This window comes from Theropithecus gelada, chromosome 11 (assembly GCF_003255815.1).
Source record: "Theropithecus gelada isolate Dixy chromosome 11, Tgel_1.0, whole genome shotgun sequence".
In the NCBI taxonomy this organism is placed as follows: domain Eukaryota; kingdom Metazoa; phylum Chordata; class Mammalia; order Primates; family Cercopithecidae; genus Theropithecus; species Theropithecus gelada.
This window is the reverse complement of record NC_037679.1, coordinates 80,377,743-80,404,428: the sequence shown is the minus strand read 5'-3', so window position 1 is coordinate 80,404,428 and position 26,686 is coordinate 80,377,743. Positions and strand designations below refer to the sequence as shown.

At 50.1% G+C, this 26,686-nt stretch overlaps 1 protein-coding gene across 4 annotated transcripts; it reads right to left on the bottom strand.

Moving 5' to 3' along the window:
* Positions 1-1,183: 1,183 nt before the first annotated feature.
* On the bottom strand, positions 1,184-26,686 carry P2RX4 (purinergic receptor P2X 4). Of its 4 annotated transcripts, XM_025403344.1 has the most exons (13): positions 26,157-26,686; positions 19,453-19,500; positions 19,173-19,320; positions 13,854-13,925; positions 13,671-13,743; positions 12,835-12,931; positions 6,934-7,014; positions 6,676-6,817; positions 6,443-6,579; positions 2,762-2,855; positions 2,593-2,658; positions 2,190-2,285; positions 1,184-1,767 (listed from the first exon to the last, which is right to left on the bottom strand). In XM_025403344.1, exons 1-13 carry the CDS (start codon positions 26,288-26,290, stop codon positions 1,741-1,743), a joined length of 1,215 nt encoding a protein of 404 aa, XP_025259129.1. In that variant the 5' UTR covers positions 26,291-26,686; the 3' UTR covers positions 1,184-1,740. The 4 variants fall into 4 exon arrangements, with proteins under 4 accessions (XP_025259129.1, XP_025259130.1, XP_025259132.1 ...); XM_025403345.1 differs by lacking the exon at positions 19,453-19,500; XM_025403347.1 differs by lacking the exons at positions 2,190-2,285; positions 19,453-19,500 and having other exon boundaries at positions 1,184-1,665; positions 2,644-2,658.

The window sequence follows — 26,686 nt, the reverse complement described above, 5'->3', positions numbered from 1 at the left end:
GGTGTGTGGCTGGGCTCGGTGACTCACGCCTGTAATCCCAGCACTTTCGGAGGCTGAGGCAGTGGATCATGAGGTCAGGAGTTCGACACCAGCCTGGCCAACGTGGTGACCCTCTTGTCTCTACTAAAAATACAAAAATTAGCCGTGTGTGGTGGCAGATGCTTGTCATCCCAGCTACTTGGGAGGCTGAGGCAGGAAAATTGCTTGAACCCAGGAGGCGAAGGTTGCAGTGAGCCGAGATTGTGCCACTGCACTCCAGCCTGGGCAATAGGGCAAGACTCTGTCTGAAAAACAAAAAAGCACAAAAAAACAATTTAGTTGGTATGTAGTCACAGCCGGAAATAGCTTCATGAACATCTCGAACCTGAGCGGAGCTAGGTATGCGTGCTGCTGCTCTTGGCTGGAGACTTTCGGGAAGCAAACGGGGAGGGGAGAGGAAGCCACTTCCATGTTACCAGAAATTGTTGCCCACAGCATAGAATTGTAATATTATGTCAAAAGGAAGCACAGGTAAGATGTCACTATAGAAAAAGTGTCCTGTGTACTGTATAGGAAGACAAGCTAATGACAGAAATTATTAGGCTTTAAAAAGTAGGCAGCTGGGTGCGGTGGCTCATGCCTGTAATCCCAGCACTGTGGGAGGCTGAGGTAGGAGGATCACTTAAGCCCAGCAGATGGAGGCTGCAGTGAGCAGTGATCGTGCCACTGCACTCCAGCCTGGGTAATAAAAATAAATAGGCCAGGCGTGGTGGTGCACGCCTGTAATCCAAGCACTTTGAGAGGCTAAGGGAGGCGGATCGTTTGAGGTCAGGAGTTCGAGACCAGCCTCGTGGCCGACATGATGAAACCCTGTCTCCACTAAAAATACAAAAATTAGCTGGTCATGGTGGCGTGTGCCTGTAATCACAGCTACTCGGGAGGCTGAGGCAGGAGAATCGCTTGAACCCGGGAGGTGGAGGTTGTAGTGTGCAGAGATTGTGCCACTGCACTCCAGCCTGGGTGGCAGAGTGAGATTCTGCCTCAAAAATAAATAAAGAAGTAGGGGAAAATGTGCATAAGCGCCAGAAATAGACTATCCCATGGACCTTTTCTGAGCACAGTGAGCCGGACAAGTGGATTTACTGGTTGTTGTAAAGGGTAGGAAGGAAAGTTCTAGCACATGCTACAAGACAACAGACAGGGATTAAGAAAATCACGTTTTAATGTCTGGTCCTCAATCACTTCAGCACAGCGCTTCTCTGAAGAGAAATGCCAGCTCTGCCTCATGGCTGCAGGGAATGGTTGGGGGAAGCCTGCAGCCCAGGCCTGCTACAAGTCTAGTGACTGCAACCAGGCAGCCTCCCCTGCCACATAAAGTGCTCCAACAGAGCCGCCGTGCCTCAGAGGACTGGGCCTGTCCAGGAGAGAGCTGGAGACAGGAGGCTTCTGAGCAAAGCCAGCTCCAGCCCTGAAAGTCACAGCAGTGCCACTTCCTCGGGCCAGCGCTCCCCCTCACAACCCCAGGTTGCAGGAATAACAGAGTTGACCCAGCCAAGAACAGATTGGTGACCTCCTGGGCCGAGTGGTCAAACAGATCCTACACACAACACACAGGAGCTGCTGGGGAACCCTGAGTACTTGTGGAGTGGAGACTCAATCAGATTCCAGAACTTTCTCTGGGGTGATGTGGTGGCCATTTCTCCCTCCTCCTCCTCTCTGTTCTTCGATGGGGCCGTGGAGAGCCCAGGTGTGGGGTAGGCCTCACGGGTCCAGCTCACTAGCAAGACCCTGCAAAGAAGGACACAAGCGGATCAAGGTGCCCCTGGGACCCCTTGTGGCAGGCGGGAGGGCGGTGCCAGGGACTTCACTGTCAGGGGTTCTCAAGTTGGTCCCAGGCCTGGAACCCAACCTTTCCTGTTCCACAAGGTGAACTGAAGTAGTGTGTGCACACAGGCGTTCTCAGAGCATGCATTATCATAACCCACTTGAGATATCGCTCATTGAAACGAGGCTGGGTTTAAAGAGTCCATCAAGTACGGGCCTAGGGATGGAGCAGCTGCTGAATGGCGGGACGGCCGGGTTAACAGGGGGACACTGCGCCACACTGGCGCCAGCCTCTGCAGAATGGCCTCCCAGACGGGCCCACGCCCAGGGCTCCCGCACCCGGGAGATAAGAGGCCTGCACCTGCTGGGGGCCAGGAGGGGCGCACCTGCTCATAATCTTCCACATATTTGTATTTCTTCTCCCGATAGTAGAGTCTTTTCTTCATGCAGTAGAGGACTATGATGTCACACAGCACGGTCGCCTGAATTTAGCACAGGGTGAGTGAGCCAGGATTGCAGCCCCTCTTATTCTTTGCGTGCCCCTTCCTGAGAAGCTTAGAATCTTTACCAGAATGGAAAGGCACCCCTATCTCTTGGGAGAAGGCTGGGACCCAAGGGGTGTGGTCTTGGTGAAGGGAAGGTGGGAGGAGGGCTGGGGGCCAAGGGAAAGAAGGCCAGAGGGTCAAGTCTAGAAACACATCTGAGGTCTCAGGCCCAGGGCCAGGACCAGGAGCCCAGCCCAAGGTCTCACCTCACCGTGAGGGTGAAGGCAGGGCCTAGCCCACTCACCATGCCCAGCAGCGCCAGGCCAGAGCCGATGTTGATCATGGTGGGGATGATGTCAAATTTCCCTGCCTGTCAAGACAGAGGAAAAGAAAAAAAGTGTTTCTGCAGGGGCAGGGAGAGGCCCCTTGTCCCTGCAGGGAGTGACGGAGGGGAGCCAGTGGCGGCGAGCTACCTTCCCAAACACGATGATGTCGAAGCGGATGCCGTAGGCCTTGATGAGCGTGCGCTGCTCCTTGCCAGCCGGGTCTCTGTAGTACTTGGCAAACCTGAGGAGAAGGAGGATGGATCGGGGGAGATGGCTGGGGCAGGACCTTGGGCCCTGGGAGAGGATGTTAGAGTGGAGCTGGTATGGGTGAATGGTCCACTCTGCTGGCTGAACAGATGCTGGAGCGGCTCGGGGCCTCTCCTGGCTGAGGTGGGCTGTGCAAGCAGGAAGACGCGGGACCCATGAGGTGGAGGGACACAGGGAGACCTCTTTCTCCAGCACCACCATACCCTCCTGAACCTGAACAGTTTGCTCTCAACATCCCACTTGGTACATCCCACCTGCCTCCCTCAAGGGACCCTGGCCTCCAACATCTAACAGTAAGAATGTGACCAGCCAGCATTGCAGGAGGGGACTAAGCCAGCCCCAAACACAGCATCCGTGCAGGGCCTTTTTTTTTTTTTTTGAGATGGAGTCTCCCTCTGTTGCCAGGCTGGAGTGTAGGGGCACCAATCTTAGCTCACTGCAACCTCCACCTCCCGGCTTTAAGCAATTCTGCCTCAGCCTCCCAAGTGCTGGGACTACAGGTGCGCGCCACCACGCCCAACTGATTTTTGGATTGTTTAATAGAGACGGGGTTTCACCAGATTGGCCTGGATGATCTCAATCTCTTGACCCAGGGCTTTCTTTTTTATTTTTTCAAAGAAACATTGATTCTGTGCACACAGTCTTCAAGAAGAACAACAACAACAAGAACCACTGATTTGTCACACAGATAAAGAGATGAACAAAACGTTGTCTGTCAACACAACAGAATATTTGGCCATAAAAAGAGACGAGGTACTGACACAGGCTACAACATGTATGAAGCTTGAAAACATCAGGCTAAGGGGAAGGAGCCAGACACGAAAGGCCACATATTGATTCTATTTGTATGAAATGCCCAGAAGAGGCACATCTGCAGAGACAGAAAGTAGACCACTATTGCCAGGGGCAGGGGAATGACAGAAGGGTGCAGGATTTCTTTTTGAGATGATGGAAATGTTCTAAAATGGACTGTGGTGAAGGTTGCACTTATCTGTGAATATAGTGAAAACGATGAATTCTGCACTTCAAATGGGTGAATGGTATGGCATGTGAATTGCATCTCAATAAGACCATTTAAAAATATATGGCGGCCGGGCGCGGTGGCTCAAGCCTGTAATCCCAGCACTTTGGGAGGCCGAGACGGCAGATCACGAGGTCAGGAGATCGAGACTATCCTGGCTAACATGGTGAAACCCCGTCTCTACTAAACATACAAAAAACTAGCTGGGCGTGGTGGCGGGCGCCTGTAGTCCCAGCTACTTGGGAGGCTGAGGCGGGAGAATGGCGTGAACCCGGGAGGCGGAGCTTGCAGTGAGCCCAGATCACGCCACTGCACTCCAGCCTGGGAGACACAGCGAGACTCCATCTCAAAAAAAAAAAAAAAAAAAAATATATGGCCAGGCATGGTGGCTCACACCTGTAATTCTGGCACTTTGGGAGGCTGAGGTGGGTGGATCACTTGAGGTGAGGAGCTCGAGACCAGCCTGGTCAACATGGAGAAACCCCATCTCTAATAAAAATACAAAAAATTAGCTGGGTGTGGTGGCGGGTGCCTGTAATCCTAATTACTCAGAAGGCTGAGGCAGGAGAATCGCTTGAACCGGGAGGTAAAGGTTGCAGTGAGCTGAGATCACGCCACTGCACTCCAACCTGGGGGACAGAGCAAATCACTCCCTTAGAAAAAAAAGAGAGCGAGCGAGCGAGAGAGTGCGCACACGCGTGAGCAGGGGATGGATGGTTGGTGAAGAACCATCAAGACATACCATCTGCTACCCCATGTTCTCCAGAGATCCGCCAGGAGCCTCGGCCCACACTCTAGGTCCATGCTTTATCTGGCCCACAACTTCCATGCCATGGGCCAGGCCTGGGAGACAGGCAGGGCCTGGTGCTGGCCGAGGTCAGGGGATAGGCGTCCTGAGGTCTTTCTGTTTTAGGGCTCTGACCTAAGCTTGAGGTTTCCACAAGAACTATGTGACAGCAGAGATGGAATAACACAAATCTAACTGTTAGAAAAGAAAAATTCAAATACCTGCTTTACTCAGTGAGCCAGAAGTTTCAAAAGGACAGCAGATCCCACAATTACAGAGGTCTTAGGATCCCGTATGGATCGGATTCCACATGTCACCACTAGAGGGAGGCAAGTGCAGCCCAAAGTGCCGCTGAACGCGCCCAGGAAGGTCCTTGCAGGGCCTCTTTTTTTTTTTTTTTTTTCCCCCTGAGACGGAGACTTGCTTTGTCGCAGGGGCTGGAGTGCAGTGGTGCGATCTTGGCTCACTGCAACCTCTGCCTCCCTGGCTCAAGTGATTCTCCTGCCTCAGCCTTCCAAGTAGCTAGGATTACAGGCATGCGCCATCATGCCCAGCTACTTTTTGTATTTTTTTTTTCTTTTTTTTTAGTAGAGACGGGGTTTCGCCATGCTGGCCAGGCTGGTCTTGAACTCCCAACCTCAGGTGATCTGCCTGTCTTGGCCTCCCAAAGTGCTAGGATTACAGGCATGAGTCACTGCGCCCAGCCTGGAGGGCCTCTTTTTTAAGGAGTGTGAAAAATGCAACAAAGGGTACATGGAAATGTACCTGGCTACAGATTCTGCTGCCTCAAGGAAGTGGCAATAAGACCCTGTCATGAGATCATCAGCTGTAGTGGGTTGAACAGTGTGTCCCCCAAAATTCACATCTACCTGAAGCCTGGGAGTGTGACCTTATTTGGAAATAAGATCTTGGCAGACGTAATTTGTTAAGATGAGGTCATACTGGAGTAGGGTGGGCCCTAAATTCAGTGACTGCTGTCCTTACAAGAAGAAAAGACACAGAGACACACACAGGGCAGAAGGCCTCATGATGGCAGAGGCAGAGTACTGGAGTGATGCGTCCACAAGCCAAGGAACGCCGTGGGCTACCAGAAGCCGGGAGAGACAAGTAAGGACTCTCTCCAGAGCCTTCAGAGTGAGCACGGCCCCGCTGACGCCTGGATTTTAGGTTGTGGCCTCCAGAACTGCGAGAGAATCAAGTCCTGTGGTTGCAAGCCACTGTTTGTGGGACTTGCTTACAACTACCCCCGGACACCGAGATGCCAGCATTTGTAGCAGGGAACCAAGCAAGGCCTTTCAGGGGCCTCAAACCGGTGTCCCCTGCACTCTGGAGATTCTGGCACAGGTTCAACCTTTGAGAAACCAATTCCTGGGCCAGGCCCCAGAGGCCTTTGGACTGGAGGATCATGGATCATCCGCTCCTCGAGACAGTGAATGGAGGTCATGGCTGAGGCTGGCGCTGGAAAGCTCAAGCCCCCAGCCTCTTCTGGCTGCTCTAAGAACTATCTCAACACGTTTCTTGTGGCAGGAAAGGGCAAGGAGGGTTCTCGGGGGCTGGGATGGCCCCGGAGCAGGACACCACTAAGCGCATTTTCCCGGCATGGCCTTCCTGCTGCCTTGGATGGGGGACCAGCAGCCTGTCCTTGGGGTGCTGCCTGAGTGCTAGTCTTCAGCGGGCGTGGGTGCCCCCACTGGCGTGTACCCAGCCCCAGCGCCTCCCACAACACAAGCGAGGGGTCCAAGCTCACACCCACCTGAAATTGTAGCCAGGAGACACGTTGTGCTCGACATCTCGTGTATCGAGGCGGCGGAAGGAGTACCTGGGCAAGCAGAGGGAGGCCGCTCTGTCCAGGTTGCAGTCCCAGTTGACCTGGATGCCCATGATGCCTCCCTGGGGGTGAGCAGCAGAGACACGGCGAGGCTTTCCTCAGCGCCTGGCACGAGATGCCTCCAGGGCTGGGTCAGGAGAGCCAGGACCCGCACCCACCTCCACGGCCATGTCCTGGAAGCTGTGTCCTGCATTCTCCACTATTTTGCCAAGACGGAATATGGGGCAGAAGGGATCTGTTTTAGCGTCATAAATGCACGACTTGAGGTAAGTAGTGGTGATGTTGGGAAGGATATTCCTCCTAAAGTCGAGAGGAAGCAGAAAATCAGAGCAAGGAAAACCTCAGAGAAGAGAGAAGAGCCAGAAGTTTCTCCAAGAGCCTGGTGAACTCACGCAACACACGCGGCCACCACTTACTTGCTGAAATTAAATTTGGGATACCAGATGTTGTTCTTAACCAGAAGAGTGAAGTTTTCTGCAGCCTTTAAAAAAGCAGGTCTGAAAAACAATGATTACATTACTGTTAATGAAATACAAATATATACAAATACTCACACACCCATGTTATATATATATATAATATATATGTATTGTGTGTGTGTATATATACACACACACATATATATATTTATTATTATTATTTTTTTGAGATGGAGTCATTCTGTCACCCTGACTTGAGTGCAATGGTGCGATCTCAGCTCACTGCAATCTCAGCCTCCTGGGTTCAGGCAATTCTCCTGCCTCAGCCTCCTGAGTAGCTGGGATTACAGGTGTGCGCCACTACGCCTGGTTAACTTTTTTTGTATTTTTAGTAGAGACAGGGTTCCACCATGTTGGTCAGGCTGGTCTCCAACTCCTGGCCTCAAGTGATCCGCCTGCTTCAGCCTCCCAACGTGTTGGGATTACAGACGTGAGCCACCACGCCCAGCCTATAAATATTTTTGAGACAGGGCCTTGCTCTGTTGCCCAGGCTGGAGTACAGTTGCATGAACACAGCTTCTTGTAGCCTCAACCTCCCAGGCTCAAGGGAGGTCTCCCACCTCAGCCTCTCAAGTAGCTGGAACTATAGGCATGCATCACCATGCCTGGCTAATTAAAATTTCTTTCTTTCTTTCTTTTTTTTTTGTAGAGATGAAGTCTTCCTACATTGCCCAGGCTGGTCTGGAACTCCTGACCTCAAGCGATACTCCCACCTCCGCCTCCCTGTACTGGACTACAGGAGTGAGCCACCATGTTCAGCCCCTACGTACTATTTTTAAAAACATATACACACATCTTACAATGTCATTTTGTCAAGAAGATGAAACACCTCTAACATTTTCTACTCCCTTCTGCACACACACTCTTCTCTTCCAAGAGAAGAGACTGAGCCGAGCCTTCCAGGTTCTTCCTCTCAAGCAAGGGCAGGCCCTCTCCCCCAAGGCAGTGAAAACCAAATTGCTAACCAGGGAGGGGATTCGTGGCCTCACTGGAAATCAGTAGGCCGGGCTTCCTGGCCTTAGGGGCTTCGGGGCCTTAGGCGTTCTCCAGGGAAAGAATGAAGGCTGGGCAGGTTCAGTTTTACAAGCCAAAGCAAAAGTAAATTTGCCTACAGGCTGGATCCTGACCTGTCTGAAAGGTGCACAAAGCACCTGCCAGCAGGTGCACCCGCCTCTTCTCAGAAGTGCCACGTCAGCTCCTGGCTGACAATACAAGTTGAATCTGTCCCCAAGGGGACTCCACTTCTTTGGTGAATTTCTCCTGGAGAATCTGGCACTGTATGGCTGACCCTTCTGTGGGGAATGTTCCCTGATCCAGGTGGGATCTTTGGAATGACAACATCAACAGTCTTCCCAGCCCTGAGACAGGAGTAAGGCCAGTGACAGGGCTGTACTCTGAGGACAGCTGAGCCTGTCACCGTGGCTGTCAGAGAAAGGCTGGGACCAAGGGGCTTCTCTCAGGTTTTTTTTTTTTTTTTTTGAGATGGAGTCTCGCTCCTGTTGCTCAGGCTGGAGTGTAATGCTGCAATCTTGGCTCAGTGCAACCTCTGGGTTCAAGTGATTCTCCTGCCTCAGCTTCCCGAGTAGCTGGGGTTACAGGTGTGCGCCACCACGCCTGGCTAATTTTTTCATATTTTTAGTAGAGATGGGTTTTCACCATGTTGGCCAGGCTGGTCTCGAACTCCCAATCTCAGGTGATCCACCCACCTCGGCCTCCCAAAGTGCTGGGATTACAGGCACGGGCCACCATACCTGGCCTTCTCTCAGGTTTTCAAAGTCCCCACTCCCTCAAGAGGGATGGCTTACAACAGGGGTGTTCAAGTTTTTGTTATTTCCTGTACCATAACACCCCCCCACACCTGTGTACCTCATATGTAATACTTTAAGATCAACTCACCTTTTAGAGAAATTGAGATGAAATTTACTAAAACATAAAATTAACCATTTTAAACTGGACAATTCTGTGGCATTTAGTACATTCATAATGTTGTGCAATCATCACCTCTATCTAGTTCCAAAACGTTTTAGTTTTAGTTTTGTTTTTGAGACAGAGTCTTATTCTGTCGCCCAGGCTGGAGCGCGGTGGCATGATCTTGGCTCATTGCAACCTCCGTCTCCCAAGTTCAAGCAATTCTTGTGCCTCAGCCTCCTGAGTGGCTGGGATTACAGGCACGCACCACGATGCCTGGCTAATTTTTCTATTTTTAGTAGAGGGGGGGTTTCACCACGTTGGACAGGCTGGTTTTGAACTCCTGACCTCAAGTGATCCACCTGTCTCTGCCTCCCAAAGTGCTGGGATTACAGGCGTGAGCCACTGTGCCTGGCCAATGTTATTTCTTTTATCAGTGTGCACTTAAAAATCGTTCTACACTGGATTAGATCTATAACAGTGAGGTCCAATGAAAGTATATTGTGAGGTCAGGTGTGGTGGCTCATCCTGTAATCCCAGCACTTCGGGAGGCTAAGGCAGGTAGGATGCTTGAGCCCAGGAGTTCAGGACCAGCCTGGGCAACATGGCGAAACCCTGTCTCTACAAAAAATAAGTTAGCTGGGCATAGTGGTGCGTCCCTGTGGTCCCAGCTACACAGGAGGATGAGGCGGGAAGATCACTTGAGTCCAGGAGTTCGAGGCTGCAGTGAGCCATGGTTGTTATCACTGCACTGGGTGACAGAGCAAGATCCTGTCTCAAAACAAAAGTATCTTATGAGACACAACTACAAGCCACACTCCAATTTAAAGTTTCCTAATAGCCACATTACAAAGTAAAAGAAACAAGTACAATTTTATACAATAACCCAAAATAGCACTTCAACATGTAACCAACATAAAAAATCAATGAGATATTATACATTCTTTTTCTCATAACAAATATTCAGGGCCGGGCGCGGTGACTCACGCCTGTAATCCCAGCACTTTGGGAGGTCAAGGCAGGCGGATCATGAGGTCAGGAGATCAAGACCATCCTGGCTAACATGGTGAAACCTGGTCTCTACTAAAAATACAAAAAAGTCAGCTGGGGGGCCGGGCGCGGTGGCTCAAGCCTGTAATCCCAGCACTTTGGGAGGCCGAGACGGGTGGATCATGAGGTCAGGAGATCGAGACCATCCTGGCTAACACAGTGAAACCCCGTCTCTACTAAAAAATACAAAAAAATAGCCGGGTGAGGTGGCGGGCGCCTGTAGTCCCAGCTACTCGGGAGGCTGAGGAAGGAGAATGGTGCAAACCCAGGAGGCGGAGCTTGCAGTGAGCTGAGATCCGGCCACTGCACTCCAGCCTGGGCGACAGCGCGAGACTCTGTCTCCAAAAAAAAAAAAAAAAAAAGTTAGCTGGGCATGGTGGCGGGCACCTGTAGTCCCAGCTACTTGGGAGGCTGAGGCAGGAGAATGGTGTGAACCCAGAAGGCAGAGCTTGCAGTGAGCAGAGATGGCACCACTGCACTCCAGCCTGGGCGACAGAGTGAGACTTCATCTCAAAAAACAAAATAAAATAAATAAATAAATAAAGAAATGTTCAGAATCAGGCTGGGCGCGGTGGCTCACACCTGTAATCCCAGCACTTTGGGAGGTTGAGGCAGGTGGATCACCTGAGGTCAGGAGTTTGAGACCAGCCTGGCCAACATGGTAAAACCCGCTCTCTACTAAAAACACAAAAATGAGCAAGGTGTGGTCGTGGGTGCCTATAATCCCAGCTACTCAGGAGGCGGAGGCAGGAGAATCACTTGAACCTAGGAGGCAGAGGTTGCAGTGAGCCGAGATCATGCCACTGTACTCCAGCCTGGATGACAGAGCGAGACTTCGACTCAAAAAAAAGAAAAACAAAAATCCGATTCGATGATGAGTGCACTTCCTATGGGCAGCCCATCTCCTTTTGGACCCAGTCATATTTCAATTTTCAATAGCCACGCGCGGCCAGAGTCTCCCGTGTTGGAGAGCACAGCTCTGTGAGATCCTCTCCGGCTCTAAGATGCCAGGATTCCTTTTCTTTTTCTGTCTCCTTCCCTTGCCTTAGCAATCTCTAAATCTGCAGTTCTCAGCCTTTCCTTCTGTCTCAACATACCCAGGATGAGGTTTAGTGGCTTCCTGCTCCCCGGGGCTCATGGAGGCCTCGGTCTGAGCTCTTGGTGAGAAAGGCCCTGGGCTGCACACACTTCTCAGAGCGCTGCCCGGACTCCACCCCACGAAGTACAGCCAATTACAACCAGGAAGAATGTTATTCTAGCGCAACCCTTGAACCTGGCTAGTTTAGTTGATTTTTAAATTTTTATTTATTTATTTATTTATTTAATTTTTATTTTTTGAGACAGAGTCTCTCTCTGTCGCCCAGGCTAGAGTGCAGAAGCGCGATCTCAGCTCACTGAGATCACCGGGATCTCCACTTCCTGGGTTCAAGCGATTCTTCTACCTCAGTCTCCCAAGTAGCTGGGATTACAGACGACCGCCACTATGCCTGGCTAATTTTTGTATTTTTTAGTAGAGACGGGGTTTCTCCATGTTGGGCTGGTCTCAAACTCCTGGCCTCAGATGATCCACCTGCCTCAGCCTCCCAAAGTGCTAGGATTATAGCATGAGCCACTGCGCCAGGATGAACCTGTCTAGTTTAGTTGTATATATTGTAGCAAATATCTGTTGTTTTCTTCTCAGCATCTGTGCCCAGCTTTTCTGGTAACAGAACCCCAAATGTCCTTTAGAAGCCATATCTCCCCTATGCTTGCCTGTGTCACTTGGGTGGGTCTGACTCTAACCCCAGCTGCAGAGGTGGGCATGTGCCCCAGGCCCAAGCTGATAAGCGAAACCCATGCCCCAGTCACGGAGATGGGTTGAGAGATATGGCCGTTGATGTGATGATGGACAGGTCTAGAATCTCCAGGGACAGCTGGGAAGGGACACTCAGCCTTGGGGGGCTGTAAGTGCAGTGCTGCCTCCTAGGCTATGCTGTGGGTCGGAGGGATGCAGAGCCAGGAGGGGAGACTAGGGTGTTGTCCTTTATCCCTCACTCTGTCGCCTAGGCAGGAGTGCAGTGGCCTCTGTCGCCCAGGAGGGAGTGCAGTGGCACCATCTCAGCTCAGCAACCACTGCCTCCCCAGTTCAAAAGATTCTTCCGCCTCAGCCTGGCACGAGATTCTCATGGCCATGCTGGATCTTTTTGGTTAGCCGAACAATACACTGCCCCCCGGTATGCACGCATGTGTATGTGTGTGTGTGTTTGTGCACATGTGCTTACAGCACTGAGAACTGTTTCCTGTCAGTTATTTGCAACTGACAGAGTCCTAACATACAAGGAAGTCAGCTGCACCCTTCTCGTGAGTGACAGACACTTGTGGCCCACCTTGCCACTGATGGTCACTGCCTTGTGGTTGAGAGCAGCCATCTTAGGGCAGTCTGACTCCACATAGACACCAGAAACACACAAAAAGCCACAACACACAGGTGTTAACTCCTTGACCACCTCTGCTCAAGGCTGACACCCAGAGTTGAAGGTGCTTCCGGCTGGGTACGGTGGCTCCCGCCTGTAATCCTAGCACTTTGGGAGGCCAAGGCAGGTGGATCACTTGAGGTCAGGAGTTCAAGACCAGCATGGCCGACATGGCAAGACCCTGTCTCTACTAAAAATACAAAAAGTTAGCTGGCGTGGTGGTGGACGCCTATAATCTCATCTACTCAGGAGGCTGAGGCACGGAAAATTGTTTGAACCCGGGAGGCGGAGGTTGTGGTGAGCCAAGATCGCACCACTACACTCCAGCCTGGGGTACAGAGTGACAATGTGTCTCAAAAATAAATAAATAAATAAATAAATAAATAAATAAATAAAAAGGTACTTCCTTCCCTAGTGCTGGACTCACTGTGGCACGTGTGTGTCATCCTCCACTGGGCACCAGGCTGCCACCTCACACGTCTTGACGGACTGGTTGAAAGGTACGCATCTGCCTGTTGAGACTCCTACAAGCACAAGGGGGGATCCCACGTCCACAGGGGTCTCCCATTTTCTACCTTTTTGGAGTAGAGAGGGAGAGCCCCATCCAGCCTCCCATGCAGCCAATCTTGAGCTGTGCAAATCTGGGATTTAGACAGTGTCAGCGTCCACGAGTTAGAATTGGAGGAAGACAGTCACCTGTGTGCCAGCCACATCTCAGCCAGGGTGATGCCAAGCTAAAGAATGGGACAAGAGGCTGGGCGCAGTAGCTCATGCCTGTAATCCTAGCACTTTGGGGGGCTGAGGTGGGTGGATCACCTGAGGTCAGGAGTTCAAGACCAGCCTGGCTAACATGGTAAAACCCCATCTCTACAAAAAATACAAAAATTAGCTGGGCGTGGTGGCGTGTGCCTGTAATCCCAGCTATTCGGGAGGCTGAGGCAGGAGAATTGCTTGAACGCGGGAGGTGGACGTTGCAGTGAGCCTAGATCATGCCACTGCACTCTAGCTTGGGCGACAGAGCAAGACTCTGGCTCAAAAAAAGAAGAAGAAGAAGAGAAAAAACAGAATAGGGCAAGAGCTGGGATGGCTTCTGGGGCTCCACTGACAGCAGTGAATGCAGAGAAGGTTCCAGGACCCCAACCTTGACACCTGGCTCACCCATGGTCATGTGAAGGAACTGGGGGGATTTCTCTATCAGAAAGGCTCCACGGTGGGGGCAATCTGCTCAGGGGCTGCCCTCCCCAGGAGGCTGCAAGCTCGTACCATTACTGTGGGTGCCGGCAGAGCCAGCAGTACAGTTGGCATCTGATTTACACACAGTGGTCGCATCTGGAATCTGGAAAAAGAAGGAGTGAAAACAAGGTCCATGTGGCCCAGCCCCACACACAGGCGGACAGGCGTGGAGAGGCACGTGGGGCCTGGGGCTCTTCCCGGGGGGCCTCCTACCTCGGGACACAGGTCCTGGGTCTGGTTCATGGTGAGGATCATGTTGGTCATGACGAAGAGGGAGTTTTCCTGCTGCAGAGGGGAGCACGGGCAAGTCATGCTCAGAGGACTCACAGAGAGCCGAGAAAGGCAGACGTTGACTGAAGAGGACAACTCAAAAACTGACCGCATGGTCTCCCGCTCTCTCCCATCAAAGTTTATAACCGAGGCCGGGCGCGGTGGCTCAAGCCTGTAATCCCAGCACTTTGGGAGGCCGAGACGGGCGGATCACGAGGTCAGGAGATCGAGACCATCCTGGCTAACACGGTGAAACCCCGTCTCTACTAAAAATACAAGAAAATTAGCCGGGCGAGGTGGTGGGCGCCTGTAGTCCCAGCTACTTGGGAGGCTGAGGCAGGAGAATGGCGTGAACCCAGCGGGGCGGAGCTTGCAGTGAGCCGAGATCGCGCCACTGCACTCCAGCCCGGGGCACAGAGCAAGACTCCGTCTCAAAACAAAAAACAAAAAACAAAAAACAAAAAACAAAGTTTATAACCGAATGGAAAACAGCGACTCAAACAAGTCCTTGTACATACATATTCAGCGTAACACTTTTCATAAGAGCCAAAAGGTGGAAACAGGTTGGGCACGGTGGCTCAAGCCTGTAATCCCAGCACTTTGGGAGGCTGAAGCAGGCGGATCATGAGGTCAGTTCAAGACCAGCCTGGTCAACATAGCGAAACCCTGTCTTTACTAAAATACAAAATTTAGCCGGGTGTGGTGGCGGGTGCCTGTAGTCCCAACTACTTGGGAGGCTGAGGCAGGAGAATTGCTTGAACCCAGGAGTCGGAGGTTGCAATGAGCCGAGATCGTGACACTGCACTCCAGCCTGGATGACACAACGAGATTGTCTCAAAAAAAAAAAAAAAAAAAAGGTGGAAACAGCCCAAATGTCTGTCTTAGTCTAGTCACACAATGGAATGTGATTCAGCCATGAATAAAAAGGAATGAAGGGGCTGGGCACGGTGGCTCACACCTGTAATCCCAGTACTTTGGGAAGCTGAGGCAGGTGGATCACCTGAGATCAAGAATTCCAGATCAGCCTGGCCAACATGGTGAAACTTCGTCTCTACTAAACACATACACACACACACACACACACACAAACACACACACGGAGCCAGGTGTGGTGGTGGGCACCTGTAATCCCAGCTACTCAGGAGGCTGAGCCAGGAGAACCACTGGAACCTGGGAGGTGGAGTTTGCAGTGAGCCGAAACCACGCCAGTGCACTCCAGCCTGGGTGACAGAGTGAGACTTTGTCTCAAAAAATAAAATAATAAAATAAAATAAAGGAATAAAGCACTGACACAGGCTACAACATGGATGAACCCCAAAAACATGATGCTGAGTGAAAGAAGCCAGACACAAAAGCCACATAAGATACGATCACATTGATGTGAAACTTCCAGAACAGTTAAGTCCATAGAGACAAAGCACTTAGGGGTTGCCAGGGAGTGAGGGAAGTGGGGAATGGGGAGTGGCCGTGTAATATACGAGGCTTCTCTTTGGGGTGATGGAAATGTTTTGAACTAGATAGAGGTGATGCTTGCACAACACTGTGAATGCACTAAACGTGCTGAAGTTTTTATTTTAAAATGGTTAATTTATTTCTTATTTATTTATTTGAGATGGAGCCTTGCTGTGTCGCCCAGGCTGCAGGGCAGTGGCATGATCTCGGCTCACTGCAATCTCTGCCTCCCGGGTTCAAGCAATTCTCCAGCCTCACCCTCCTGAGTAACTGGGACTACAGGTGCGTACCACCACACCTGGCTAATTTTTGTATTTTTAGTAGAGATAGGGTTTCACCATGTTGGCCAGGCTGGTCTCAAACTCCTGGCCTCAAGTGATCTACCTGCCTCAGCCTCCCAAAGTGCTAGGATTACGAGCATGAGCCACTGTGCCCGACTTAAAATGGTTAATTTCTGTAAGTGAATTTGACTGCAGTTAAAAAAAAGGGGGGGGGGGTCTGCAAGGTGAAGCAATGGTTTCTCAATCGAGCTTGACTTATTGAGGGAAAGAGCCAACGAGTGCTAAAAACATTCCCTGCCAACCAGATTATCTCAGAGGAATAAAAACATGAGGCCTCACGGGGCTCAAATCTGGCTGGTTTTCTTTCCTAACTGAAATTATGAACAAAACATTCTAGAGAAGACTCGGTCAGGGTCAGCAAGTGACATTTCTCTTTGAGAAGGTTCTGTTTCCTCCTCATACATATAAAGGTGCCAAATAATTGATTTAGAGTTTCTGGAAAGCAATTTGCTAGGATGAGACTGAAGAATTGCTGACAATGACCTCCTCATCTAAGGAATAAAAGGCAAAGACCCCAAAATATTTTAGTTGGATCCTCCTCTCATTGGGTGCTGGTATCCATCTATCTACTCTATCTATTATCTATCTATCTATCTATCTATCTATCTCTTTATCTATCTATCTAATCTATCCTATCTATCAAATCTATTCTATATCTACCATCTGTTTTCTATTTATCATCTATCACCTATCTAATCTATCCTATCATCTATCTATCTGTCATCTATCTAATCTATCCTTTCCTTCCATCTTTCTTTTCTTTCTCTTTTCTTTCTTTCCTTTTTCTTTCTTTCCTTTCTCTTCTTTCCTTTCCTTCCGTTCCTTCCCTCCCTCCCTCCCTTCCTTCCTTCCTTCCTTCCTTCCTTCCTTCCTTCCTTCCTTCCTTCCTTCCTTCCTTCCTTCCTTCCTTCCTTCCTCTATCCTATCATTTATCTATTCTATCTCTCTCTCTCTTGATCTATCCATCCATCCATCCACCACCCATGCAATCAAGACGGGGTCTCACTATATTGCTCGGGCTGGTATTGAACTCCCGGGCTCCGATGATCCTCCTGCCTTGGCCTCCAAAAGTGCTGGGACTACAGGTATGAGCCACTGCACCTGGCTGGGCCCAGGCATTTTAAAAGGAGATGCCCAAAGTTTTCAGCATTTCACACTCCTGAGAAGAACAGTCAGTAGTGGGAGCCATCTTGGGGATCAGGGCAACTCAGAAACCAATCAGTCTGTAGATATCCCCAACCCCACATCTGACAAGTGGTAGAAGCTCTAGGAATAGCTGGCATCTTCCAAAGGCCCAGGGCAAACTATGTTGGGAGACAAGGAGAAGGCCACAGGAAGAGGCATGAGGATGTGGCATGAGCTGCAGCTTCTCTCCCACCACCCTGTCATGTTCCCAGGTGTTCAATGTACAAATATACTCCTCAGGCCGGGCGCGGTGGCTCAAGCCTGTAATCCCAGCACTTTGGGAGGCCGAGGCGGGTGGATCACGAGGTCAGGAGATCGAGACTATCCTGGCTAACATGGTGAAACCCCGTCTCTACTAAAAATACAAAAAACCAAAAAACCAAAAAACCAAAAAAACCAAAAAAACCAAATATACTCCTCGTTTGGTGTTAGAGAAGGCCACTCCTGAAACTCTCCTGAGTTATACTTGGAACAATTTGGTATGGTCTACTTTTTGTTTCCTATCTCTCCTTTTTTTCTCCCTCTTTTAGAGTTGGGGTCTTGCTCTGTTGCCCTAGCTGGAGTGCAGTGGCGTGATCACAGTTCACTTCAGCCTCAAACTCCTGGGCTCAAGTGATCCTTCTGCCTCAGCTTCCAAAAGCATTGAGATTACAGGTTTGAACCACCGCATGTGGCCTGTTTCCTATATCTTATCTACTTCAAATTAAGGGGATTTTCAGTCTGGAGATGAGCCAAGGGGCTGCCAATAGATGACTGTGCTCCATCTACGAAGAACACAGACATCGTGAAAGCTCATGAGGAAAGCCCTGGGGAACTCGCACGGCCCCTGCCCAGATCCGCCACGGAAGGCTGAGTTGTGGGGTCCTCCTTTCCACCAAGGGACAAAAGCAGGGCTTGTGCCCTTCCTCATCCGCCCAGTAAACACACCGAGCATGACATTCCCAGAGCTCGCCGGGACGAGGCTATGCCTGCACAGACGGCAGCTGTCTCTCTGCTAAGACAGGTGCATGCTAACAGCACTGCCCCCTCCAGCCAACTACAAGTCCCCTGTTCCACTTGATCTTTTTTTTTTTTTTTTGAGATAGAGTCTTCCTCTGTCACCAGACTGGAGTGCAGTGGCGTGCTCTCGGCTCACTACAACCTCCACCTCCCAGGTTCAAGTGATTCTCCCGCCTCAGCCTCCCTAGTAGCTGGGACTACAGGCACCCGCCACCACACCAGGCTAATTTTTGTATTTTTAGTAGAGACAGGGTTTCACCATGTTGGCCAGGATGGTCTCAATCTCTTGACCTCATGATACACCTGCCTCAGTCTCCCAAAGTGCTGGGATTACAGGCATGAGCCAACGTGCCCAGCCCTTCCACTTGACCTTTATAGCTCATTAGTTTGGTCTCCTCTCTGGGCACCCCGTAAGACCCTTCTCTTAAGAAGGTAGGGGGAAGAACACACCTGAAGAAAGAGTTTCTGAAGTTCTTGTTTTCCCTGGCAAGAGCTCTGAGCCAAGAGTTGGCAGCTAATCTATACTGGTCACCCTCGGTCCCTTAGCACATAAGCCATCTGGAGGGCTATGTCAGGGTTTGACTGTGTGGTGCAGAGGCTGTTACCAGGACTAAAGAGTCAATGTTTAACTTAGAGCTTTGCAGATTAACAGCCTGAAGACTAGTATGCAGCAGTAAACAACATCTTCCCTTCCCTTTGTTATCCATGGAGTCCTGTGCTGCTGTCTCTGTTTCCTTCTTGTTTGGATTCTGGTCTTTTAATTCTTTTCTTTTTTTTTTGGTAGAGACAGGGTTTCACCACATTGCCCAGGCTGGTCTCGAACTCCTGGGCTCAAGGGATCTGCCTGCCTTGGCCTCCCAAAGCTCTGGGATTACAGGTGTGAGCTACTGCGCCCGGCCTAAAGTTTTTACACTGTCTGCAAAGATTTACCTTGTGGATTTGGGACAATAACGCAAACCCAAAATGTGGAAAGGTGATATTTCCACTTGAGTTTTTATCAGGATTTATGACATTTGTTTTCTCATCTTTCCGGGCCTGAGATAGGCCGAGATGTCCACCTGGAAAGCTTCCTGTCTTTCAGCCTGCCATGCTGAAATACACTCTGTTGGATACACTCTGTTAGATCCTAAGCTGAAAAGATTTTGGCTGCACCACTTTCTTGGACTAAAACAATTATTCTGGGCATCAGTGATGTCAGGACTCAGTCCACGTCAATCATTAATCAAGTGTGCAAAGTCAGTAAAGAGCAAGGTGTCAGTGTTAGAAGACACAGTGGGAGACACACCTGAGCTGGTATCACATAATCCGCCACATCCCAGATCCGGAATCCAAGTTTAGAAGTGTTGGTCACAGCCACGCCCTTGACCTTGGTCGTAACGGAGCTGACCACGGAGTCAGTTTCCTGGTAGCCCTTTTCCCACACAAACACCCACCTATAAAATAAAACAGGTCTCTTAAATTGCCATTAGGATTCAATGGATTTGAATTGATGGGGAACCCTCTGCTGGGCAGTGGCTGGAAGTACGGTGTTGGCTAATTACGTGACTTTCTACAAAGCTACACACCTTCTAGGGGGCTCCATCTCCACTTCTGCCAAATGGGGATAGTAGCACCTAAACCACAGTAGCGTTTGTGGGAAACCAATGAGGTGGTGCAGGTAAAGCACTCAGCACACTGACGGCACAGAGAAAACGCTCCATGAATATTGTCTTTATTACATGTAAGCACTTTTTCTTTCTTTCTTTTTTTTTTTTTTTTGAGACAAAGTTTTACTCTTGTTGTACAAGCTGGAGTGCAATGGCGCGATCTCGACTCACTGCAACCTCCGCCTCCAGGGTTCAGGCAATTCTCCTGCCTCAGCTTCCCAAGTACCTGGGATTACAGGCATGCGCCACCTTGCCCAGCTAATTTTCTATTTTTAGTAGAGACGGGGTTTCACCATGTTGGCCAGGCTGGTCTCAAACTCCTGAGCTCAGGTGATCTGCCCACCTCAACCTTCCAAAGTGCTGGGATTACAGGCGTGAGCCACCGTGCCCAGCCATTTGAGCACTTTCAATGCCTATGACCTATGGGAATCACCAAGAGATAATACAAATTATAATAGTTACCACTGGAGTGTTCATAGGCACCAGGCACTGATCTAAGCTCTTTATATATATTAACTCATTTAATCATCATTATTTCCATTTTACAGAGGAGGAAATGGAGACCCAGAAAGGTTAAGTCACTTACCTAAGGTCACACAGCCAGTGAGTGGCAGAGTCAGGATTTGAATTCAGGCTAGAAGCATCTGAAGCCTTTTCTGTCACCCACTATGCTCTACTCTAAGCTCCTCCAACCCACAGCACACAACCCACAGCACACAACCCACAGCACACAGGCCGCATGCAGCCCAGGATGGCTTTGAATGAAGCCCCAAACAAATTCGTAAACTTTCTTAAAACATTATGAGATTTTTTTTGTGATTAAAAAATTTTTGTTTTTTAGTTCATCAGCTATTGTTAGTGTTAGTGTATTTTATGTATGGCCCAAGATAATTCTTCTTCTTCCAATGTGGCCCAGGGAATCCAAAAGATTGGACACCCCTAGGCTACTCTTTCTAAAAAAGAGAATTCTACCCTTTAAGGAACTTTTAAGAGTAGTTTGTAGTTTCTTACTTTTCCCCAAGAATTCTGGTCACATATATGGTTCTCTCCTCTGAAGTGGGAATATGACTACCAGTTTGAACAATTAAAAATCCAAAGGGGCTGGGTACAGTGGCTCATGCCTGTAATCGCAGCACTTTGGGAGGTCAAGAGGGGAAGATCCCTTGTGCCTGAGAGCTTGAGACAAGCCTGGGCAACACAGGGATCTCTACAAAAATAAAAAATTAGCCAGGCATGGTGGCACATGCTTGCAATCCCAGCTACTTGGGAGGCTGAGGTGGGAGGATCACTTGAGCCTAGGAGACGGAGGCTGCAGTGAGCTGTGATGCCACTGCACTCCAGCCTGGGTGACAGAGCAAGACCCTGTCTCAAAAAAACAAAAACAAAAGCAAAAAAAACATCTACAGGCATTAGCTTATAGGGGTTAGGACACACTGGAGGCAGCAGGTCTTGGTTCATGGCTCAGCTCCACCATTCACGAGACATAACTTTGGCCAAGGTGCTTAACCTCATTGTGCCTCAGTTTCCCCCTCTATAATCTGGGAGTGACAGTAGAACTTCACAGGATTGTTGTGAGGGTAAATGAACTAATGTATGTCAAATGTTTACAACAACGTTTGTGAGTCATGGTTGGTCATGGAGCAAGTATTGACACTGTGGAAATTGGCCAGTACTACAAATCAGAACCCCTCCCCTCCGAACTGCTGTTAAACATCTACTAGAGACTATTAGTGTTGTTATTTATAGAATCAGGAAATGCTAGGTTTCTCCTTAAGTCCTAGATGCTGAGACTTCAGAAATTCACTGGTTTTTTTGAGGGCAAGAGTCTCAGACCAGCCTGGCCAACATTGTAAAATCCCGTCTCTACTAAAAATACAAAAAATTAGCTGGGTGTGGTGGTGGGTGCCTGTGGTCCCAGATACTCGGGAGGCTGAGGCAGGAGAATCACTTGAACCTGGGAGGTGGAGATTGCAGTGAGCTGAGATCATGCCACTGCACTCCAGCCTGGGCAACAGAGTGAGACTGTCTTAAAAAAAAAAAAAAAAAAGAAAGAAAGAAAAGAAAAGAAATGAACGGTTTTGGTTACTTATGAGTGTGTCTGATCAAGCAGTCTCCAAGTTCATTGCCCAGCCTAGAGATGGGCTTTCCTCCGATGGGCTTTTCCCCTCACAAGTCCAGGGCTTCTACGAATTCAGCTGCAGTGTAAGCTTCCATTTAATTCCAGTCTGACACACAAAAGCTTGGGGCAGGAAGACTGATGTACTCATCAAGCACAGTGAGTTGCTTAATTTAGAGACACAGGGTTTTATGCCACTCATTATCATGTGATTATTTCCTCATCTCATGATTGTTAACAGAGTTAGATAGATGAGAATTGCGTGTTCGGTCTCTTTTTGAGGAAGGGTTGCTGTAAGAAGAGACCACAATTTCACCAAGATGAGTTGGATGAAAAAGTTAAGAGACGAGGTTAAAAAAAAAAAGTCTTAATTCAGGTCCTGAGTCAGTTTTGATTATAGCAAGATGGACAAAAGCAAAGCATTTACTGCTTTAAAGATTCTCATGACTGAGATAGTGAATACGTCATAAGCAATCCTACAGAGCTGTGCTGTCCAATAAAAACATAATGCGAGCCACATTTTTTTTTTTTTTGAGACAGGCTCTTGCTCTGTTGCCCAGGCTGAAGTGCAGTGGCACAATCTCAGTTCATTGCAACCTCCGCTTCCCAGGCTACAGTGATCCTCCCACCTCAGCCTCCCAAGTAGCTGAGTCTACAGGTATGCGCCACTATGCCGAGCTAATTTTTTGTATTTTTGGTAGAGATGGGGTTTTACTATGTTGCCCAGGCTGGTCTCAAATTTCCTAAGCTCAAGGGATCCACCTGCCTCAGCCTCCCAAAGTATTGGGATTACAGGCGTGTGCTACCACAGAGCAAGACCCTGTAATTTAAAAGTTTCTCATAGTTATGTCAAAAAGTAAAAAGAAATAGGAAGAGCCAGGCACGGTGGCTCATGCCTGTAATCCCAGCACTCTGGAAGGCCGAGGCAGACAGATTGCTAGAGCTCAGGAGTTCGAGACCAGCTTGGGCAACATGGAAACCTCATGATTGTAGAAATGAGAAATCTCATCTCTACAAAACAAAACAAAACAATAATTAGCCAGTTGTGGTGGTGTGCACCTGTAGTCCCATAATTCCAGAGGCTGAGATGGTAGAATCACTTGAGCCTGGGAGGTGGAGGTTGCAGTGCACTGCACTCCAGTCTGGGTGACAAAACGAGACCCCGTTTAAAAAGAAAAAAAGCAAAAAGAAAAGAAAAGAGACAGGAAAAATGAATTGTAATGATATATTCTGTGTAACCCAATATAGCCAAAATATTTTAACATGTCATCAATAAAAAATGTATTGATGTGACAGTGGTACTCTGTTTTTTTTTGAGACAGTATCTCGCTCTGTTGCCCAGGCTGGAGTGTGGTGGTATGATCACAGCTTTCCGTGGCCTCAACCTCCCAGGCTCAAGCAGTCCTTCTGCCTCAACCTCCCAAATAGGTAGGACTATAGGTGTGTGCACCATGCCAGGCTAATTTTTGTACTTTTTTGTAGAGGCAAGTTCTCGCTATGTTGCCCAGGTTTGTCTCAAACTCTTGAGCTCAAGCGATCTTCCCACCTCAGCCTCCCAAAGTACTGTGATCTCAGGCATGAGCCACTGTGCCCAGCCTCTTTTTCTGAACTTATGTCTTTGAAATCCAGTGTGTATTTTACAGTTATAGCACACCTCAATTTAGAGTAGGGACGGTTAAAGTGTTCAATAGGTACAAGTTACTAGTGGCTACCATACAGTGCAACACCACTATGGATATTTTCCACAGTCGTAATTTTACAGGTACCCTAAGGTAGATGAGCACTGATACTCCCACTGGCAGCAAATGCCAAAAGCAAAAAGCTGCAGGGGAGCTCCTGCCCCCAAATGCTTCAAGTCCAACCAGGGATGTGAGTTCAATTCACTGGCTAGCAGTGGGTCTCAAATATATATATGTGTGTGTGTGTATATATACACATATGTGTGTGTGTATATATATAATATGTATACATATATATATTTGAGATGGAGTTTTGCTCTTGTGGCTCAGGCTGGAGTGCAGCGGCGCAATCTCGGCTCACTGCAACCTCCACCTCCTGGATTCAAGCGATTCTCCTGCCTCAGCCTCCCAAGTAGCTGGGATTACAGGCCTCAGCTAATTTTTTGATTAGGCCCGGCTAATTTTTTGTACTTTTAGTAGAGACGGGGTTTCACCATGTTGGTCAGGCTGGTCTCGAACTCCTGACCTCACCTGCCTCGGCCTCCTAAAATGCTGGGATTATAGGCATGAGCCACTGCGCTCGGCCAAAAAAAAAAATTTTTTTTTTGTTTTACACAACTCCATCAGTAAAATTTACCATTTTAACCTTTATTTTTCTTTTGGAGATGGAGTCTCACTATGTTGTCCAGGCTGGTCTTGAGCTCCTGGCCTCAAGCAATCCTCCCACCTTGGCCTCCCAAAGCACTGGGACTACAGGTGGGAGCCAATGAGTCCAAATCTGGGTGTGGGCCAGGTGGTTCTGATGTTGAGTCTGCACCTGGAAAGCCATCCTCTTGAATACTGTCTGTACCTACTGCTGCTGCTGACAGATATTGGAAGTCAAACCTGCTCCGTCATGGGAATTCCCTTGGGCAGTGTTAAGATTCCAAACCTCACCCCAAAGAGGGGGATTTGTTGCTTTTAAACAATTCCTCACATGAGTCTTCCATGATCAGGTAAACTTGGGAAACACAGTTCATTGGTTCCGAAACGTTGCTAAACATCAGAATCACCTGGGCAGCTGATCATATGCTACAGCAATTAAATCAGAAGGTCTGGGTATGCGTCTGGGCACGGTGGCTCATGCCTGTAATCCCAGCACTCTGGGAGGCAGAGGCGGGTGGATCACCTGAGGTCAGGAGTTCGAGAACAGCCTGGACAACATGGCGAAACCCCGTCTCTACTAAAAATACAAAAATTAGCCGGGCATGGTGGTGGGCGCCTGTACATCCTAGCTACTCGGGAGGCTGAAGCAGGAGAATCGCTTGAACCGGGGAGGTGGAGGTTGCAGTGAGCCTAGATTGCACCACTGCACTCCAGCGTGGGCGACAGAGGGAGACTCCAACTTAAAAAAAAAAAGGGTCTAGGGACGGGAGCCAAAGATTCTCAGATGGTTCCAATGTGCAGTTTGGGGACCACTGCACTAGGCAATACGTGTCAGCCCAGCAGCTGTAGACACAAGAACACCCCAGGTAAGCCTTTAAAGTGGCCCCAGGTGGCAAGGTAATTCTCATCTTCTCTCTCAGGTTGTATTCAATAGTAACAGGTGCCAGCTGGGCGCGGGGGCGCACACCTCTAATCCCAGCACTTTGGGAGGCTGAGGTGGGCGGATCACCTGAGGTCAGTTCAGGACCAGCCTGGCTAACATGGTGAAACCCCGTCTCTACTAAAAAATACAAAAATTGGCCGGGCGTGTGGCGGGCGCCAGTAATCCCGGTCACTCAGGAGACTGAGACAGAAGAATTGCTTGAACCCGGGAGGCGGAGGTTGCAGTGAGCCGAGATCGTGTCATTGCACTTCAGCCCGGGCGACAAGAGAGAAACTCCGTCTCAAAAAAAAAAAAAAAAAAAAAAACACAACACAACACAACAAAACAAAACAGGTGCCTTCAAGTACAATGGCACATTCAGCGAGGCCTGAGGGCGGCAGGGCATCTCTAGCCTAAGGGTGCAGCATGGGGAATGACTGACTAGGCCAGGGCAGGTACCATAAAAGCCCCACAATCCCACAAAACAAAGGAAGCAAACTTTAACTACTCTTGAAGTCTGACCTCGCTACTACCACATAGTGATACTGCCTAGTGATCAAAAGAAATGACCAGAAGCCACCGACCCAGAAGGAACCAAGAGGAAATTCCAAGCTTTGGTTTTGTCGGCAAATCAGCAGGATGGGAAGTGGAGAGCTAAGATTGAGACGTTCAGGGCGAAGCCCCTACAGCCAAGGGGCACTCTGGGGGGTCAGACAGGAGAGGGTAACGGCCTAGCCAGGCTTTGCCTTTATTTATTTTGTAAAGAGCAGGGTCTCGGACTGTCTCCCAGGCTGGAGTTAAGTGGTGTGATCATAGCTCACTGCAGCCTCAGCCTCTTGGGCTCAAGCGATCCTCCCACCTCAGTCTCCTGAGTAGCTGGGACCCCAGGCGCGCGCCACCAGGCCTGGCGGATTTTTAATCTTTGGAGAGACGGGGTCCCACGATGCTGCCCAAACTGGTTTCGAACTTCTGGGCTGAGGCGATGGTCCCGCCTCGGGCTCCCAAAGTGCTGGGATTACAGGCGTGCGCCACCGCGCCCGGCCCAGGCTATGGCTTTGAAACAGCAGTAAGCAGCCTCTCGCCCCCGGGGCCCGGCGCGGCGGCTGGGACCCAGGGAAGGTGTCACCGCCTTGGCTCGCCGCCCCCGCACTCGCCCAGATGACCGAAGCCGGGATGAGCCGCCGCACGGGGCGGACCCGAGGGCAGCCCCCGCCGCGTCCCCCGCGGCGCCCCCCGCCCGGCTCCGCGCGGCCGCGCTCACCCGATGACGTAGGCCAGGATGAGCAGCTGCACGGCGCGGTTCATGAGCCCCACTTTGCGGCTGCGGATGAGCACGATGCGCGGCGTGTCGTACTCGAACAGGAAGGCCGCCAGCGCGGCGCAGCAGCCCGCCATGGCCACGCCGCCTGCTCCCCGTCCCGGAGCCCGTCTGGGTCCCAGTCCCCGCTCGGAGCCCCGCCCAGTCCGCCCGGCCTGCCAGCAGCGCCGTCATCATGGGGAGGGCCCGGAAGGAGGCGGCACCGGGCGGTCGGGGCCCGGGGCCTAGGGGAGGGCGCCACCTCCCCGTCTGGAACTGTGACCCTCTAGGGGGCATGGAACTCGCGGGGAGGGGGTGGCCTTGCCCTTGGCCTTGAGGACGAAAGGCTCCTTCAAAAGGCTGGCGAGGGGCCGGGCGCGGTGGCTCACACCTGTCATCCCAGCAGTTTCGGAGGCCGAGGTGAGAGGATCCTTTGAGTTAGAGACCAGCCTGGACAACATAGCGAGACCTCGTCTCTATCAAACAAACAAACA

Bases quoted from the DNA above. Each gene is read 5' to 3' on its own strand.
- P2RX4 (XM_025403346.1), bottom strand. From the start codon at position 26,489: ATGCCCCCTAGAGGGTCACAGTTCCAGACGGGGAGGTGGCGCCCTCCC. The intron at 6,580-6,675 runs GTGGGTGCGGGT...GCTCACCCCCAG, and splicing joins TCCAGGACATGGCCGTGGAG to GGAGGCATCATGGGCATCCA. The intron at 2,856-6,442 runs GTGGGTGTGAGC...CCTTCTCCTCAG, and splicing joins TCTCCTGGCTACAATTTCAG to GTTTGCCAAGTACTACAGAG.